This window comes from Salvia miltiorrhiza, chromosome 8 (assembly GCF_028751815.1).
Source record: "Salvia miltiorrhiza cultivar Shanhuang (shh) chromosome 8, IMPLAD_Smil_shh, whole genome shotgun sequence".
Lineage (NCBI taxonomy): Eukaryota > Viridiplantae > Streptophyta > Magnoliopsida > Lamiales > Lamiaceae > Salvia > Salvia miltiorrhiza.
In genome coordinates this window covers 29,700,804-29,719,247 of record NC_080394.1, presented here as the reverse complement: position 1 = coordinate 29,719,247, position 18,444 = coordinate 29,700,804, and the positions used below count along the sequence as shown (strand labels likewise).

The 18,444-nt window shown below is 36.8% G+C and overlaps 2 protein-coding genes across 2 annotated transcripts; one reads left to right on the top strand and one right to left on the bottom strand.

Moving 5' to 3' along the window:
- The first annotated feature begins 8,049 nt into the window (after positions 1 to 8,049).
- Positions 8,050 to 10,899, top strand: LOC130997566 (uncharacterized). Its single transcript, XM_057922931.1, has 2 exons — positions 8,050 to 10,448; positions 10,547 to 10,899. Exons 1-2 carry the CDS (start codon positions 8,167 to 8,169, stop codon positions 10,881 to 10,883), a joined length of 2,619 nt encoding a protein of 872 aa, XP_057778914.1. The 5' UTR covers positions 8,050 to 8,166; the 3' UTR covers positions 10,884 to 10,899.
- Positions 10,900 to 10,953: 54 nt separating this feature from the next.
- Positions 10,954 to 14,250, bottom strand: LOC130997565 (uncharacterized). The gene is made up of 5 exons (XM_057922930.1): positions 13,381 to 14,250; positions 12,019 to 13,299; positions 11,840 to 11,947; positions 11,561 to 11,764; positions 10,954 to 11,478 (listed from the first exon to the last, which is right to left on the bottom strand). Exons 1-5 carry the CDS (start codon positions 13,963 to 13,965, stop codon positions 11,023 to 11,025), a joined length of 2,634 nt encoding a protein of 877 aa, XP_057778913.1. The 5' UTR covers positions 13,966 to 14,250; the 3' UTR covers positions 10,954 to 11,022.
- Positions 14,251 to 18,444: the final 4,194 nt, after the last annotated feature.

Below are 18,444 nucleotides of genomic sequence, written 5' to 3'. Positions count from 1 at the left end.
TGTGTAACATTATAAATCCACACGATTTTGCAAAACGTGTGCAACAATATACTTCCTCCGTCCGCAATATCGTTTCCACTTCCATTTATAGAAGTAGGGTCCACAAACTTCCACCCACAACAATAGTGGAACCCAAACTCCACTCACTACAATATCCACTACTATCTACTACTATCCATCACTTTTCTTAAAACTCGCGCCGCCCACAATGTGAAAACGATATCGCGGACAGAAGGAGTGCTATTTTGATCAAAAATGTTATTATTGCCACCATATGAATATAATTTTCTTTTACTATATGATTTGAGCTAATATAGAGTGTTGCCTCTTAAGCCCATGTTTGGTTGGGTCTTTTTGGAGTTTGGAAAGAGAATCAATTAATTGAATCCATTTCTTGTTATTTGGTTTGGATAATAAGGTAATCATTACCCTTACTTCGGGATAATCCAATCACTCAATTTGTTACCCCTCAAAATAGATCGGGGAAATTAAAGAAAGGGAATCCATTATTAATGATTGTTTTCCATTAATAAACCAAACACTCAATAAAAATAATGTTTATTATTACCGTTCTACATCTTTATTTGATTCCATTCCATTTCCTTTCCTCTGCTCGAACCAAATGACCACTAAATATATACTCCATATTGTATCTCGTATAGGCCAAAAACTAATTGAATTACGTATTGTTATTTTTTTTCTTCGTATTGTTGAAATAATTAAGTAGTTTATTTATAGAAGTTGAAGTCAATATCGAGCTCTATTCAAATATAGAACTCCGGTCTTGTTACTGTAGTTTTTTTTTTAGTTTTTTTTTTTGGGTAAATAACTATATTAAAACTATTAAAAAATATACAGTTTACACAATCTTGGTCCATGACAATACAAATCCAAAGGTTACACGAAACAAATTAACTCGGCTTAGTATGATTTTTTCTGGTCTTAATCAAATCAATGTCAATATAATTAGAATATATCTTATAGGGAGCGGTGGCTCTAAATCCAAATCTCAAATCTGTTTTTTTATGCCAAGTATGGCACATGGATAAATTCCATGGGCTTTTTTTCTCTTATAATTTTTTGGAAGAAAAATTTAAAATGCAATTATTTTCTACATATACTAGTAGATCGAGATTGGTGTAAAAGCCTACGTTATTTTTCTCGAGGGGTTATTATTATGTTACAAACTTACAGTCTAGAAGGTCAACTATCTTTCCAAAAATTGAACTCTTGCATGCAAATTACCCATGCTCCGTGCGTCAATTATGTAGATTTATTTTCTTTTTCAGATATCCCAAATATCTAGGCTTGTTTATAAAAATTACTTATTTTTAGCTCATATACAAATATAAATTCTATTTAATTTTTAAATTAACTCTAATTGTCAAAGAACAAAGACATCAAATGAGAATGGACAAATGTGGTGAGAATGGAGAATGATTGCATAAGTCAGTATATATGTTGCATTGCATAAGCTGCAATGTAATACTGTACAAAATTTTTACTTGGGATCGAATTCTGGAGGGAGCAAAAATTTTATCTAATTAATTAAATTTCGTTATGCAGTCATTACAAGCAGCTTATGCAACATATATACTGGCTTATGCAATCATTCTCCATTCTCACCACATTTGTCCATTCTCATTTGATCTTCTCCATATATATATATTAATATATATATATATATATATATATATATATATATGGGAGCACTCCAATGAGATTTTTAGTGAGACCTGAGACACGATCTCGTGCGTTTTTTTCATCAATCCTATGGCTGATATTGCATCTAGAGAGAGATTTTTTTTCTTCTTAGGTTTCGAATCCTGAAGAGGGAGCGAAATTTTTTAAATTTCGGTATTCATCAGTATATCTGCATTGTTCATCGGTATATACTGTCTTGTTCATCAGTTTATATGTTTTATTCATTACCAATTTTTTAAATTTCGTTATTCATCAGTATATATGTCTTATTCATTGTACTCAGTGTCTCACGAAAAATAGGGGGTCTCACTGGAGCGCGCTCCTATATATATATATATATATATATATATATATATATATATAGGGAGTGGTTCAATTGAGAAGCTCAAATGTGTTGAGAAGTTGAGAAGCAATCTAATAAATGAACATGTCAGTACATTTTGATGAACATGACAATTAGACCCAGATCAATAAATTCTTTGAACATACCAAATATAACTGACGAACGTATGAATATATTTAATTTGTTAAAAAATATGCCACCGCCAATGATCGAACCCCAGATCAAACCCGCGTTCATAAAAACTAATTGACATGTTCATCTATTGGATTGCTTCTCAACTTCTCAACACATTTAAGCTTCTCAATAAAACCTAACCCTATATATATATATATATATATATATATATATATATAATTGCGACGGAAAGCTAGAGTGTTAATTTATTTCAAATACTGATTAATCTCATTTTAATAAAAAAAAATTGGTCCGAGCAAATATGTATTGGTGTATGCGCGGCGAATACACCAATTACAAACTTCGCATTGCTTGTTACTTATTGAAGCAAGACTGATCAACTAACTGAAATGTTGGCTCTCAGCAGGTGACTTGATCAGCAAACTTCAAAGTGAGCTAACTTTGTCCAGATGAGTGTCTTAATTTGCTAAGTGAGTGACTAGTTCACTAAACTATTGATAGCTTGAAAGTTTATCAATTGGACAGATAACTGATGTTGTGCGAAATGTGGTGATAAGGCTACTCGCATTTTTTATTTTTATTTTTTTTTTTTGAAAGTTTTTATGTTGCTTATAGCTTTTTGATTAGTCAATATTAGTGGAGATCAGGTGATGTGGTCAGCTAATGGGAGATGCAGAATGAATTCGCCAGCTCAGCTTAAATGGTCAACTAACGAGTAGTGTGCTAAAAAAATGATAGTTCAATAATATGAAATAAAGTAGTACTAAAAGTTATAGAGAACACAATGTTCCAACTAATGAGTAATTTGTTACACAATGATAACAATGTTTGAAGATCAGATTGCTTGTTCTAGGTTTAAGATGAACAATGAAGAACATAGAATATGTGGGAAATAACTGTAAGATTCAAGTGATAGATTGTATTATAGAGCCTGAAATTCCTTAAGTGTTTGAGTTTTCCTTCTGGTTACTTGTGCTGCTAAATATGGTCAGAATTGAGAGCTTAAAAGCTTGAGAGTTTAAATTTGCAACGTTTCTGGTAGTTGGTTCCTTCAAAATCAGTGTGAGTCTTCGTGTATTTATAAGCGTGATCTTGAATAGTTCCATCATAGAGAACATCTTCAAAATTTTAGATCTTTAGTCTTGAGAAACTTCTCATTTGACTCAAGGTACAATACTTTCGACGTCTGTAATATCGTACTCCAACATTCTGAAAATATTGTCAGAAGGCATCACAGGTACGCTTGAATTGTAAACGCTAGCGTTCAACTAATTAATTGGTCTTAGGTTGACTCCGTGTAAATTCAGTAGATGTCAAGTTAACTCCACAATTTTTCTATTTTGAGTATTACTTGACTTCGCAATTCTTTTGTAGACCTTCGTAGTGATCAGATGATGCGGTAGATTGCACTTCTTCCTTAATTTTTAAAGTTTACTTGACCTTTTTATTTCAGGTGACCTTGAACTGAGTAGACTCCTATCAGCTGATTTATGATCAGTGAATTTCATCATGATAAAATCTATTAATCTTTTAATTGAAATCAATTAACATAAGAAACACACTTCCTAGCTACCATGCACACCAACGTGTTATCTTCAACAGATATTAATTATGATATCTAATCAAAGTATAGGATTTTCCCAAACAGAAAAACATCTCATTTTATTAATGAAATGAGGAAAACTTACAGTTGTATTTTACCTACATCATATATCCATCGAGAGGTAATCAGAACAATATTAACTTAATGTAATTACTATATTTTATCTTTCGAAATTTATCTGTACACAACTAAATTTGGTTTTCTCTAATCTCCACGGAATTTAATTCCAATTTTTGTTATTTATATACTGTCCGTATAATTTAAAACCCTTATACTGTCCGTATAATTTAAAAATGGGTTAAGTATCAATTTGACCCCTAACGTAGAGGCCCATGTAGCTATTAACACCCTATGGGCAGGGGTGTGTCAACTAAACCCCTGAAGTACCTAATTTCCGCCAATTAACCCCTCCGACTTAACGGACGGTAGTTAACACCGTTAACTATTTTAATTTTTTAATTTTTTTTATTTTATTGGTGGTGGGACCCACACCATCTTCTTCACCAAGCTCGCCGGAAACACGCCGAAAACCTAATCCACCCCTTCCCCGAAAATCCGGCGTGGCGACGACGACGGTGGCCGGCAGAGCTCTGGTGGCGAGCTCGGCAAGGCGGCGCGTTGAGGAGGCTCAGCCGCTTTGTTGCTGCTCCTTTCGCTGCTATGGAAGACCGAAGGTGGCGCTCAGGGCTGGAAAAGGAGGGAGAGTGGTGGCTTCGCGCCTTCGCGGTGGTGGTGCGGCAGAGCGCGACGGCGGCGCAGCCAAGCTGCGCGCAGTTGCCGACTGCTGCTGGAGTTGCTGTCGAGTTGCTGCTGTTGTTGTTACTCTGTTGTTGCTGCCGCTTTTACGTCGTGGAGGAACGGCAACTGGTGGTGGTGGCGAGGAGCGACGGCGGCGGTGGAAGGTGGCGGCTGCTGCCTTTGCACAAGAGAGGGAGTAGGCCGAGAGAGAGAGTTGAGCGTGAGAGATGAGATAGACGAGAGAGAGCAGAGCGTGAGAGAGAGAGATGTGAGCTTGTCGCCGCTGCGACGCCGAAGTTTTGGGGAAAGGATGGATTAGGTTTCCGACGTGTTTCCGGCGAGCTTGGTGAAGAAGATGGTGTGGGTCCCACCATCAATAAAATAAAAAAATAAAAAAATAAAATAGTTAACGATGTTAACCGTCCGTTAAATCGGATGGGTTAATTGGCTGAAATTATGTACTTCAGGGGCTTAGTTGACACACTCCTGCCCATAGGGTGTTAATAGCTACAGGGGTCTCTACGTTAGGGGGCCAAATTGATACTTAACCCTTTAAAAATTATGGCCGAATTAAACAGCACTGCTTCACTAGCGTGTAATTTAATCAAATTTTATTTATTTTTATATTAAGAAAAGAAATAAATTGCTACAGATAATACGATTCTGAAATTTTTCTAATTATATTTTAAATAAATGTACTTATAATAATCGCCTTCTAGCTATAAAAAAAATATTATTTCCTCTGTCTCATTGTTCTTGTCTCATTTTTTATGCACATTAATTAACATAGTGTAAATAGTCGAGTTAAATTGTGTGGATACGAATAATGTGGCAACTCAATAAAAAAACTGAGACAAAAATAATGGACGTATAAAGTAAGTGGAGATATATAATCATCGCCGTCTAGGATAAATATATTATATATATTTATTAGCCGAATATGACGTTGATTGTCAATTTCTAGAGATTGTCTGAATATGGCCGCCGACTACACATGCATTTTGGATTTTAGCAACGGATCCAAAGTTCTTTTCATCTATGTGGGAGAAGTTTTTCAACGTAACCACAGGAGTTGTACATTTATCATTTTTTAGGTGATTCTACATTTTTCTATTATAGAGTTAAATTTTATACTGATAGTCAATTTCTGACACTACTAATTGTATCTCGTTCAATGTACGTACAACAATAATGATGATAAAATAAGATAATACTCCCTCCATCCCATGAAGCATGACACACTTCTTTTCAGCACGAGAATTAAGAAATTGGTATTTTGTGTGTTAAGTGTGGTAGGTGAAAAAGTGAAAATGTGAATAAAGGGTAAATTTTTTGCTATTTTTAATAACGTGTCATGCTTCGTGGGACAGACTAAAAAGGAAACTGTGTCATGCTTCGTGGGACGGAGGGAGTATAAAACAATTACAATTAAATCACTAATCAATAATATTTAAATTATGTTAATACCAAAATCGTAAATATCGTGACTTGTGAAATATTTCTCATACAATTATAGCATTTGTACTTGTATATATCGTGAAAACGTAGAAAATTAAACAATTATCATAATACAGAGATTAACGATATACAATCTAATTCATCCACGTAATCTCTAATTCAACATTTTAACAATCGAACAAAATTGAGGGAATGAAATTACAAAAATGAAAAAGTTGATAATTTAATTCATCACACTTTAAAAATAACGTTAATTAAAATTACAATTTCAAAATAATTTATAGTTTTATTTGCCAAAATCCCTAATATAAAACAATAATTACAACTACAACAAAGTGTTCCAATAGTAACGTGATTTTTGACAAATAGTGACACTAATTATAAATATCCCTAAAAAAAATTGTGACAATATGCAACGTCACAAAAATAAAGATATGTTGTTAAATTTAATGACATTTGAAGGTGTAAATATTTTTGTGACATATAAAAGTGTAGTTATTTTTATGACATGTGAAAGTGTAATTATTTTTCTATGACAATATATATTATAATAAGCTCTTTAAAAAATATATAATTTTTTTAGTGACATAGTAATATAATTATATACTGTGTGACTCTTTCTCTCTCTCTCTCTCACGCACACGCGCGCACATATATATATATATATATATATATATATATATATATATAGGGAGAGGTTCAAGAAAGAACCATAAATAAAAGAAGACCGGAGAACCATTTTCAGCCATTCGATCATCAAGATCTACGGTGGATGCATCATCTTGTTGGATGAATGCAGATCCTGGGTTCGAATCCTGAAGGGAGCATTTTTTTTTTTATTTTTTTAGTGCATTAATTTTAACAGCGAATGCATTAATTTTTGAGGCAAAATTTAAAGTGCCCTTTCTCTTATGAATAATTTGAAAAATGCCCACCCTTATCATGCAAAGCACTACATGCCCTAAATAAGTGAAGAACCGAAAATGCCCTTTGAATGTGATGGATGTGCATTGTTTTCCGCAAAAGTACTTACACATCTATGACAAAAGTTGTTAAAGTGTAAGAAAAACATCAATTCATCAATTTAAACATTGAAATCGGTCAAATATGTGTTGGAACATGTGAAATACTGACAGAGAAGTTAATATTTATTTATTTTTGAATTAAAATCGAAGGTTTTACAAGTAAATCGTAGGCTAATTAATCAATGGAAAATAAATACTAAAAATTAACACAATCGATATTAGCACTCAAAACACACATTGGAAAAAAAAAACAAGCGTCCGACCGGGAAAAACAAGTGTCCGACCGGACACAAGTTTTCACCGGGCGGACACATATATGTTCCGGTCGGATAGATGTTTTTTTGGTTCCTATGTGTGTTTTGAGTGCTAATATGGATTGTGTTAATTTTTTGTATTTATATTCCATCGATTAATTAGCCTTCAATTAAGGGACATAATTTTTTTTTTTTTTAAATTGATGATAAACGACAAATATGATGTGAAATAGCTTTGTCAATAAAGTATTCATGTCAAACACTCTAATTTCATTGAAATTCACCTGAAATGAAGGAATCTTTGTTTATATATGAGTGAATTCTCTCATTCTCTCATCCTCTCATCCGAACACTCAAAGTGAAAAAACACTCAAACTCATTAGAAATTCTAATATTTTCCAAGTGGTGAAGCTATTATTTGTGAATTCTCTCATCCGAACGTTTAAAGGTATGTCATTTTACGTTTGAAATGTAATTTAAGTTGGTTATTGTTTATTTTCAATGTTTTGTTTGATCCTATATGCTTATGTGAATTATTAGCATATTATAGCATACTATGATTTAAAGCCACGTTTGAAGGAAATACATGTGAATTAGAGCAAATTCTATCATGTTTTAAAGTATTAATTAGTAATTATTAGTTGCATTTTAGTTCTATACATATATATTGCTACATAACTCATGTTATTATGCTCGAAAATTATGTATCCGCCCGGACAAGTGTCCGTGAAAATGTGTCCGGCCGTGTGTAATTGTATATCATGTAATACACGGCCGGACACATTTCCTCGGCTACTTCCCCGGGCGGATAGATGTTTTTCGAGTGTATTAACATGTTATATGTTGTATTTTAACATTGTATTCCATTTACATCATATATTTATTTATTTATTATTTTTTCTGTAGATGAATGAATATGGGAGATACTTTGTGGTTAATTATGGAGGTGCCTTCAATGGTTATGAGTACATCGGCGGCTCTTCTAAGAATTTGCATATTTTCGGAGACACAATGGCCAGTACGGTGTACATGATAAATTACCTGATGATGGAGAATTCATTGAGCACTAATTACAGCTTGTATTATTTGACGAAGAGATTAAATGGCAGGGTATACAGTAAAAATATTCTTGCCGATGACAATGATTTGCTTCAGTTGCTGGCGTCGCAGCCACATTTTCCTGAGATTTATGTTGTTGAAGACGATTACAGTGGAGGAGTGTATGTTCCTTCGTTCGATCTCCCTCAATCTTCCGGGTATGGAGGTGAATCCAGTGCAACATTCGAAGGTGGGGACGGATTGGAAGCAATCCAAAGATATGCTTATTTAGACCTATCAGCCGGAGATTCACCGGCGCAACAAAGTGTTGAACCGTCGGTCACTTGGGGTAATGATCAGTCAACGGGTTGGCCTTCATGGGATGAGCCAAATCCGTACCAGTACGATCGCCTAATAACTGATCGTTGTTGGGGTCCAGCTGATGATCAATATACGTACGAGCCTCAGTTCGTGGAGGATGCTGGTAATGTAGATGAAGATTATGTTCCATCGTCTGAAGCCGAGACTGATACAAGCGCCTCTGAAGACTTGTCGGAGCCAGAGAACGTGAGAAGGGCGGGGATTGAATATGCAGGTTGGCAGAATTTGCAGATCGACGAGGATGATGACGAACAGGTTCCTGGAGCAGATGAACTAACTAATTGGTTAGTTCCGGTTATCCCGTTGGACGCCGCAGCGGCAGTTGTGGATATTGAAGATTATCAGCTATTGCCTCGGGAGTTGTCAAAGAATATGTATTTCAATAGCAAAGATGATCTGATCGTTGCAATCGGTCTGTGGAACATGAAGCAGGGCAAGGAATTTTCTGTCAGCAAATCAGACAGCAGACGAGTCTACGTCAAATGCAAGCATTCAGATACGTGCCCCTTCAAGCTCCATGCATCGTCACAAGATGGAGTCATTTGGGGAGTGTATAAGTTCACCAATGAGCACTCATGCGACGGTGAGCTAGGGCGCGTAGCGCGAATAAAGGCCCCCGCAAAAGTCGTCGCAGCATATTTAGCACAGAAGATACACGACGATTGCGAGATCTTGAAGCCGAAGGCCATCCAGCTGGAGCTGCGACGTGAGTTTGGCGTACAGATCAAGTACGATGTTGCATTGCGAGCCCGTAATCGAGCCACTGAGATGGTTTATGGTCGACATGATCAGTCCTTCGAGATGCTGCCCAAGTACTTATACATGTTGAGACAATCCAATCCCGGTTCGAGGGTGGAGTGGGAAGTTGACGATGATGGCCGATTCAAACACTTATTTGTTGCTCTTGCAGCTTCGGCTACCCCTTTCATGTTCAGCTTACGGCCAGTGATTGTCGTCGATGGCACACACTTGAAGGGCAAGAATAGGGGTATTTTGTTTGTTGCAGTGACGAAGGACGGCAACGAGAGTTTGTTCCCACTCGCGTATGGTGTTGGCCCGAAAGAAAACGATGAATCGTGGAGTTATTTCATGTCACGCATTCGACGTGTTTATGGCCAAGCCGATCCACTTTTGATTGTCTCTGATCAGCATATCTCCATTGCCAATGCTATCAGGAATGAGTTACCAAATGCAACCCACGGCCTATGCTACTACCATTTGCAAAATAACCTGAAGCATTACGGTAAGGCAGTGGTCGAGGTGTATCGACAAGCTGCATTTGCGTACGAGAAGTCCGACTTCAATAGGGCTATGAACGCCCTGAAGGTTATGAAGAGAGCCGCGTACGATAAACTAATGGGGATTGGGCCGGAGAAGTGGGCTCGTTCGATGTGTCCTATGCCTGTGCGACGCTACAGTTTTATGACATCAAATGCTGCTGAAGCTTTTAATTCCAGATTGTTGTGGGCAAGAAGACTTCCTATATGCTCGATGTTAGAGGCAATCAGAATTGTTATTGAGAAATGGTTCAGCGAGCGACTAAGGGCTGCACAACAAATCGAGCAAGGCTTGACTGTTGAGGCTGGTAAAAGGGTAGCTATTGAAGTCCAAAAAAGTCGTCGATACACTGCACAAAGGTTGAGTGGCATGAAGTATAAGGTGCAAACTGCTGACAGAAGCTTCAAGGTGGATCTAGAGAAGAAAAAATGCGAATGTCGAGTATTTCAGCTAGACCAACTGCCCTGTTCTCATTCAATCGCTGCAATAAGGTACGATCATGAAATGATTACTGTCGGGTTCATTGAAATGTAAATATGTTCTAATGTTCGTTATATTGATTACTATCGGAGTTTGTTTGTTTTTATAGTGAAGCCGGTGATACGATCGCGGAGTATGTAGACTCGTACTACACGAATGACTTTCTTATCGATACTTACTCTCGCGAAGTTAATAATCTCCCGCCGAGACGCCAGTGGTTGGTTCCCGAGCACATCGCTGAGCAGGTTGTATTACCTCTGATTGTAAAAGGTCAAGCGGGGCGCCCAAAAGAAGGTAGACATCGAGGCGGTGGTGAAGGCACCAGCACACAAGCCGATGAGTCTTCTAGTATCAGGCGTCGTAAACCAAAGAAGTGCAGCATCTGCCATGAAGAAGGACACAGCAAGAGAACGTGCGCTGGCAGGGCGACTGAGCCCAGGGAGTAGTGGGATCCATTTGTGTGCTGTAACAGTTAATGATATTGATTGAATTATCTTAATATTCGATAAGCTGGAATGATTTACAGGAAATAATGCTCGTTGAATAACCAAATAGAAGCACACATTAATGTAACAATATACAAAACTATGCAAAACCAAGTCTAGTGATACGATGTGTCCTAGTTTCACACAACGAAAATATAGATCTAGCAATCTTGGCCCTGTATGCCGCCACGTTGTGGTTACCCCACTCAATGGATGGAGAGCCAGATATCAGTCGTTCTGCATACATGCAGACGAAAGGCCCGCAGCTGACAGAGTCCTGCTGGTGAAACTGAACCTCCGCTGGAGCAAACACCGCCATCATAAGTGGGTACTTCTCCTTTGCCACTGTCGAATCAATGGATGTGTCGTCTAGCCACCTCGCCAACTGAAGGACAATTGGCAACAATCTCAGTAAAGGCAGTAGTTCACCAACTCGACCATCCTGCTGTCGAGGTGATAGCTTGTGGAATACTGGGTCATAGACCTCGCAAACCAATTCTCCTAACCGGATCCGACATAGGACAAAATGGTGGCCAATTATGACTGGCATGAGAACCTATGACAAACCACAATGAATTGATAAGAAACAACATATAAAGCACAAATGACTAATGACAAATAATTGTTTAACTGATTACCTGTGTGGCATCCATCCATCCTATATGACCAGGAGGAAGTTCTTGGCCCTTAACGGCTTTTCCACGTATTTGGCAGAGCCAGTCTATCCGGGGCTGCCAACCATCAGCTATTGCTCCATGCGTCAATATATGATACTCCTCTGGAGTAAACTCACTGGCTGCCCACTTCTCCAATAGAGCGTCCCACTCGCCCTGGAGGTATATCTACAGATCAATAGAAGTAATTAATAATTTATATTCGCACCAATGAAAACATACAAATAATGAAAGTTTACTTACAAACCAATCCGTGTCTAATATGATTGTGTTATTCATATCTACGTCATCCAGTAAATCTGCTGAAGCTCGAAGTCTATTTCTCAAGCTTAAGAAATACAAGTCAATATCCTGCAACAAAGTTAAAATCAATAAGTTAGTAGAAAGTAATTTAACAAAGTTAAAATCAATAGATTATTTACCCCAGTTGTGAATTCCTGGCTGACATTATCCACCCGCGCGAAGTCGTCGTACTCCCGCAAACCACCACTTGCCTTGACATAAATCTCACGACCCCTACCCTCTCGACACCTAGCCATCCACTTCTCATAATGGTCACTGCAGACTTGTGTCACTGGACGTGGCATTTGGCTATTAACCCAAGGCGATCGCTGATAGTTAGACGGACGCCTCACCCTCTGACTGCGACGCGGGGGCTCTGCTGGCGGCTGCTCTGCTGGCGGCTGCTCTGCCTGTGGCTCAGGCTCTAGGTGCTGCAGCAGCAGTACCTGTGGCTGCTCTGCCTGTGGCTCAGGCTCCTCCGTCTGAGCCTGTCCTGCCGAACTGGACTGTCCCCACTCATGTGGTGCAATAGAAGTGAGCGGTTCAGCAAAGAATATCGGGGTCTCTGTTCTATACTGCGGCTTCAGGAATGGGGAAGACCAATGAGGGTAGACCTGGGTCGACCAGTCAAAAGTCTGCTCCGCCGGTGTGTAGTCGCCCTGAACAGACTGATTCATGGCCCGCCACTGCTCGTCGTAATCCTGGGTCTCTGGATGGCGTGGTTCCTCACCGCGGGGGTCGTCGTCGCAGGAACGTGAAATGCTTGGCCCTGAAGCGTCGGGCCCTGAAGCACTGGGTGGAGGAGACCGTCGCTGTGGAGGAGACCGTGGCTGTGGAGGATCAGGGGACCGTCGCTGGTCATCATCATCAGGGGAGTCGGGCACTCGGAAATGTTTGCTCTTCTTGCACCTATCCTTTTTACCCTTGCTCTTCAGTTTCTCCACGAATTTGCCGAAGGCCTTCTTAATCTCCTGACGGATCGTCTTCTTCACCCACTTACGATCCACCTCACCCTCGCTGGGACTGGATACAGTCCGAGATCCGCTCGACGATGAAGAAGTATGCGGCGCTGGGCGCTTGCCCGGATCTACTGAATGACGAGCCGGCTCGTGGGGTCGAGCATCCCTCACAGGGCGCGAGCCCGGATCTACTGAATGACGAGCCGGCTCGTGCTGTCGAGCATCCCTCACAGGGCCCCGGACACTGTGACTGCGAGTCGTACGAGGCTGTCTAGGTACATCCTCCTCGTCCCCGCGCTCCTCCACAACACGGGCTCCGGTGCCCTGTGGAAATTGGACACCCCGAGCTAATGGGTTGTCGGGGGGCCTGAAGCTCACCGAGAGTTCGCCCGGTGTCAGCGCTGATATGAAGTAGTGACTCGACAGATCGTCATCATCGGGGTCCAGGGGCATGACACCACCCTAGAAAACAACAAAGATAATATATTAGAACATAAGTAAAACCAGTAACGGTGTGGAGGATAATCTTAAATAACTGATTACCTGTCCCTCGAATAGATCGCGCAGACCGTGAAGCTTCGGCTTACCCCTGAAAGTCCATCTCAAACACCGAGGGTGCGCTGTCGGATCACCGCTAGATGCTGCGACCATGTGTCCGAAGCCCGGGACGCGCTCCAATGCCCAGACATATAAAGCCCACGAAGGACCGTAGAAGTGATACTTCTCGCCCTTTCCTGTCTCTCTCGTATAATGGCATAACATCTTATACGAATACGCGCCCCAGGGGAATCTATCAAATGCAGCCAGATCATCCACCAACACCCAAAGCCACGGCTGTACCCGCGCATCCAACCCAAGAACAAGGGTGTGAGCCACACACACGAGGACAGCACGAAGGTACAGGCTCCCATCCTCATCATCCACTCGACGATCCAAATCGCACACGCGTTTGATGAGCGACTGTATGGTCATGCTTCGCGCACCGCAGAATCGTCGGTATGCCTCCACGCGACTGCAGTCGTGCTGTAATGTCGCATCGAACCTCGATCCCCCGAAATTGAGCCCAGTCACTAATGCGTAGTCCGCAGGGGAAAATCTGACTCGTGCTCCGCACAGAAAGAAGCACATCTCATTTTCTTCTGACACAATCTGCCTCGATACAATCTGGTGTAATGCTTTATTGCTCTTCGCGCCGGGCCTCCAATCAGTGAAATGCCCAAAACATGATGCTCTAAATCTTCCCAATAAATCTGAATTGCACTGTTCGCCGACCACATTTAAAGTTTCAACCAGCTCCGGAAAATGTGAATCCCTATAGTAGGTGCTGATAGCAACCTCCGTCTGGTCTATAGTGTCGCGACGAAGATATGGGACATTCGCCTATTCATTTACAAAATGAATACCATATTAAATTCAGTAAAAAAATTAAAAAATAATACAAATAGGCATAATTAAATAACTACAATTTAATCAATACCAACCAATTTAATTAAACTGCAATTTAATACTAAATTCAGTAAAATTCAGTAATATTAAACTGCAATTAAATTCCGCAAAATATTAAAATTCAATAATTCAGTAAAATACTAAAATTCGAGAAAAATAGTCAAATTCAGTAAAATATTAAAATAGTAATTCAGTAAATTCAGTAATATTAAACTGCAATTAAATTCAGTAAAATTCAGCAATTTAATATTAAATTCAGTAAAATTAGTAATTCAGCAATTTAATATTAAATTCAGTAAAAATTCAGTAAAATATTAAACTGCAATTAATACCAAGCAATTTAATTAAATTCAGTAAAATATTAAAAAAAACGGCAATTTAATTAATACCAAAAAATAACAGTTTCATTAATTAATAATTCAACAATTATAATTAAATTAAATTCAGTAAAATAGTAATAATTAACGTAAACATACAGATACATGGAAAAAAGTATTTTATACCTAAATAACAACTATCCGGCCGGCGAAGTGTCCGGTAAAATGAATCCGGCCGGGTACATTTCAGATTGAAACTGTCCCGGCCGGACTCATTATTCCGGGCATAGTGCCGGCCGGGTAGTTGTTCTATCGGCATAAAATACTTTAATTTATCAAATCGCACAAAGCCCACATACACAATGCAATTATAATTACTTAAACAAATATTTCAGATTGAAACAAATTCAGTAAAACCCAGCAAAACTCGCAATACTAATTACTTAACCAAATATAATTAAATTAAATTCAGTAAATTACTAACTGATTAATATAAACATACAACTAATTAAAATGGAATAATTTATGCTAAAACACGATCGGTCCGGCTGGTGAAGTGGCCGGATAAATCGATCCGGCCGTATGTTTCATTTAAATAATGTTCTCGGCCGGATCGATTTATCCGGCCACTTCACCGGCCGGACCGATCGTGTTTTAGCATACATTATTCTATTCAATTTCATGAAAATTAAAAATAAATACCTGTGAAGAAGATGCCATGGATGAGTCCGAGTGTGCTTCAATCTTTTGAACTCTCTGTGCTTCAATCTTTTGAACTCTCTCTCTCGGTGGGTAAAAGTGAAGAAGCCGATAGAGGTGTGTGGTGGAGTAAAAAACCCTAGTATTTTAAAGTAAGTAGGTAAAAGTGAAGAAGCCGATTGTATCGGCTTTATGTCTATCAAAAGGGAATCAAATTTTGAAGAAAGATATTTTTACCTTTATGTATCGGTAACATGCATGATTTTTTTGGGTAACAAGCATGCATTTATTTGGGACGGATATTGAGTATATTTTAAATTTAAAGATATCAATTGATTTACACGATATATATAGTGTTATATAGTACTATATATCAACATTCAAGAATAACACAATATATATATATAAATATATATATATATACAAATAATTTCAAAGAATATATGTATTGAAATTAAGATATTAAAGGGAAAAAAATAAAAAATTTAAGATAGATACGCATGGATATATATTATTAGCGTCTTGATTTTTTTTTTTTTTATGAAATTGAATAAAATAGAATATTTTATGCCTAAATATCATCGATCCGGCCGGTAATTGTCAAGGAAAAATGTATCCGGCCGGATCATTTGTAAATTGAAATGTACCCGGTCGGATACATTTCTCTGGCCATTTTACCGGCCGGATCGATGATATATCGACATAAAAGTTTGTATTCTATCTATTTATATCTTTATATTAATTTTTACTATTTTGCTGAATTTAATTTAATATATTGTTTAAGTGTTAATTAGTGTCCGGTCGATATATTTACAATTTAAAGATATGAACACTATATATATATATACAGTGACTTACAAAATCATTGCATGCACAGATTGAAATCATTTCGGTCATTATTGTAAAGAAATGCATTGAAACTCAAAAATGTGTAAGATTGTGTAAGAGAACCGAAATCATTACATTTGATGTTGACCCACTTAAGGGTTAATTAGTAATTTAGGGCATGGGTAGCTTTGCATGATAAGGGTGGGCATTTTTCAAAATATGAATAAGGAATGGGGCACTTTTGCCTATTAACACTTAATTTTTATAGTGAATGCATTAGATTTGATGGTTCTCCCGTTCTCACAAATAATGTAGTTCTCTCTAGAACCACACCCTATATATATATATATATATATAAGGTTAGCTTACATTGAGATTTTAAATATTTTGAGATTTTGAGATAAATGAACATATCAATAAATTTTTTGAACGTAACCAATATAATTGATAAACATATGAATCTATTTCATTTTTTAAAAAAATACGCCACTTGCAGGGATTGAACCCCAGATCAACGCGCGTTCATAAAAATTAATTGACAAGTTCATTAAAATGTACTTATATGTTTATTTATCTCAAAATCTCAAAATATAATATATATATATATATATATATATATATATATATATATATGAGAGAGAGAGAGCAAAAATATATTGTGATACTTATATGTAAAAATATTTGTGATAATTAACTGTAAATGTCACAAAATTAATTTGTTATATGGATAGACACTTTAAAATGTAATACAATTACTTATATTTTTATGTGTAATTAAAGTATATAGATATATGTAGGGTGTAGCGTACATTAAACTTTATTACACTTAAATTAAAAATGTAATTAATTTTATGACATATATATCTCTTGATGTCATTAAAATTGAGTCATTATTAGATAATTTTGTTGCAGTGACATTTAAAGTTGTATCGTGAAAACGTAGAAAATTAAACAAGTAGTATAATATATGAACGGTACGACCTAATTGAACAATTGTAAAGAATTATTATCACAATGTAATTAATAATCTTTTAATCTTATCTCAAGAGTTCAACGTGAAATTCAAATTGGTTCATTTTGAATTTTTGAAGGAAAAGTATTTAAATCGATATGTAGAGAGAAATGTTATATTGCATGCATTATGTAAGCACCGTTTACATTTAATTTCTACTTTAGCGTTATTTTTTATATATATATTTATTTTGATTTTAATATTTCATATATAACTTATTATTGAGATCATTAATTTTATAAATTTCATAAAAACTAAACTTTGATTTATTCTTTTTTTTTTCTTGACTTCAAATAATTAATAAAAAAATTAAGCTTTGATTTTTATGTGATTTATAAACTTAATATTCTCACTAACAATTTATGAAGTATTAGAATCACAATAAATGTATAAAAAAAAGGATAACGGTAACGTGAGCTAAGTGTGAGCGGTACTCATTGTATATAGGATATATAGGAGGATGTTCAAATGAGAACGGATAATCATTCTCGGTTCTTCAATTGTGAAGATCTACGGTGGATGGATGCATTATCTTAATGGACTAATGTAGTACGTGGGTTCGATTATTTAAGAAAGTGACTTTTTTTTCTAATAATACATCAAATATACTAATGAATACATTAATTTTATAAGAAAATACATTACGCTCGGATTCTCATAAAAAAATACTACTATTATCCAACTCTTGTACATTCATTGTTAGAGAAAAAGCTTTTCGTGTAATAGCAGAATTAACTAGCACTAGTATATTTGAAGTCATATGTTAGATTTGATTTATATACAGCGTTATATTAAGGACTAAAAACGAAATCAGTTTTTTTTTTTTTTTTTTTTTGTGAGATAATAAAAGAAAAAGTAAATCAGAATTATGATACGATATAAATAGGCGAGTTATATATGCTGGCAAAAACTCCAACAAAATTTGAGTTAGATCCAAGACATGTACCAACATGCCATGTGGATGCTTTCGAGACTGCTTCCCAAACACCAATTTTTGGTTATTTATTTAAACATGTTTGTCGTTTCTTACCACATTTTATTTTTGTCTCTTTTTTTCTTTTTTCTTTTTTTAAGGTATCACCATCACTATTAGTTTTTAATTTCTGTAATTATTGTCCTTGGCTTTTCGATAAATCAACTCGGATTTCTTTAAAAAAAAGTCTCACTTTCTTGGTTTAGGCATTCAAATTTTGAATTTTGAACGAGGTTTTAAACGTGGATAATATATTCATAAAATACGACAAATTGGGGCCAATACCTTATTACTAATATAAACCCCCAGTAAGCATTTTAATTGGAATTTTT

Excerpts from the sequence above, each read along its gene's own strand:
- LOC130997566 (XM_057922931.1), top strand. The coding sequence starts at position 8,167 with ATGAATGAATATGGGAGATACTTTGTGGTTAATTATGGAGGTGCCTTC. Across the intron at positions 10,449-10,546 it reads CATTCAATCGCTGCAATAAG|TGAAGCCGGTGATACGATCG; the intron begins GTACGATCATGA and ends TTGTTTTTATAG.
- LOC130997565 (XM_057922930.1), bottom strand. The coding sequence starts at position 13,965 with ATGTGCTTCTTTCTGTGCGGAGCACGAGTCAGATTTTCCCCTGCGGAC. Across the intron at positions 11,765-11,839 it reads TATTAGACACGGATTGGTTT|ATATACCTCCAGGGCGAGTG; the intron begins GTAAGTAAACTT and ends ATTGATCTGTAG. Across the intron at positions 11,479-11,560 it reads GATGGATGGATGCCACACAG|GTTCTCATGCCAGTCATAAT; the intron begins GTAATCAGTTAA and ends GGTTTGTCATAG.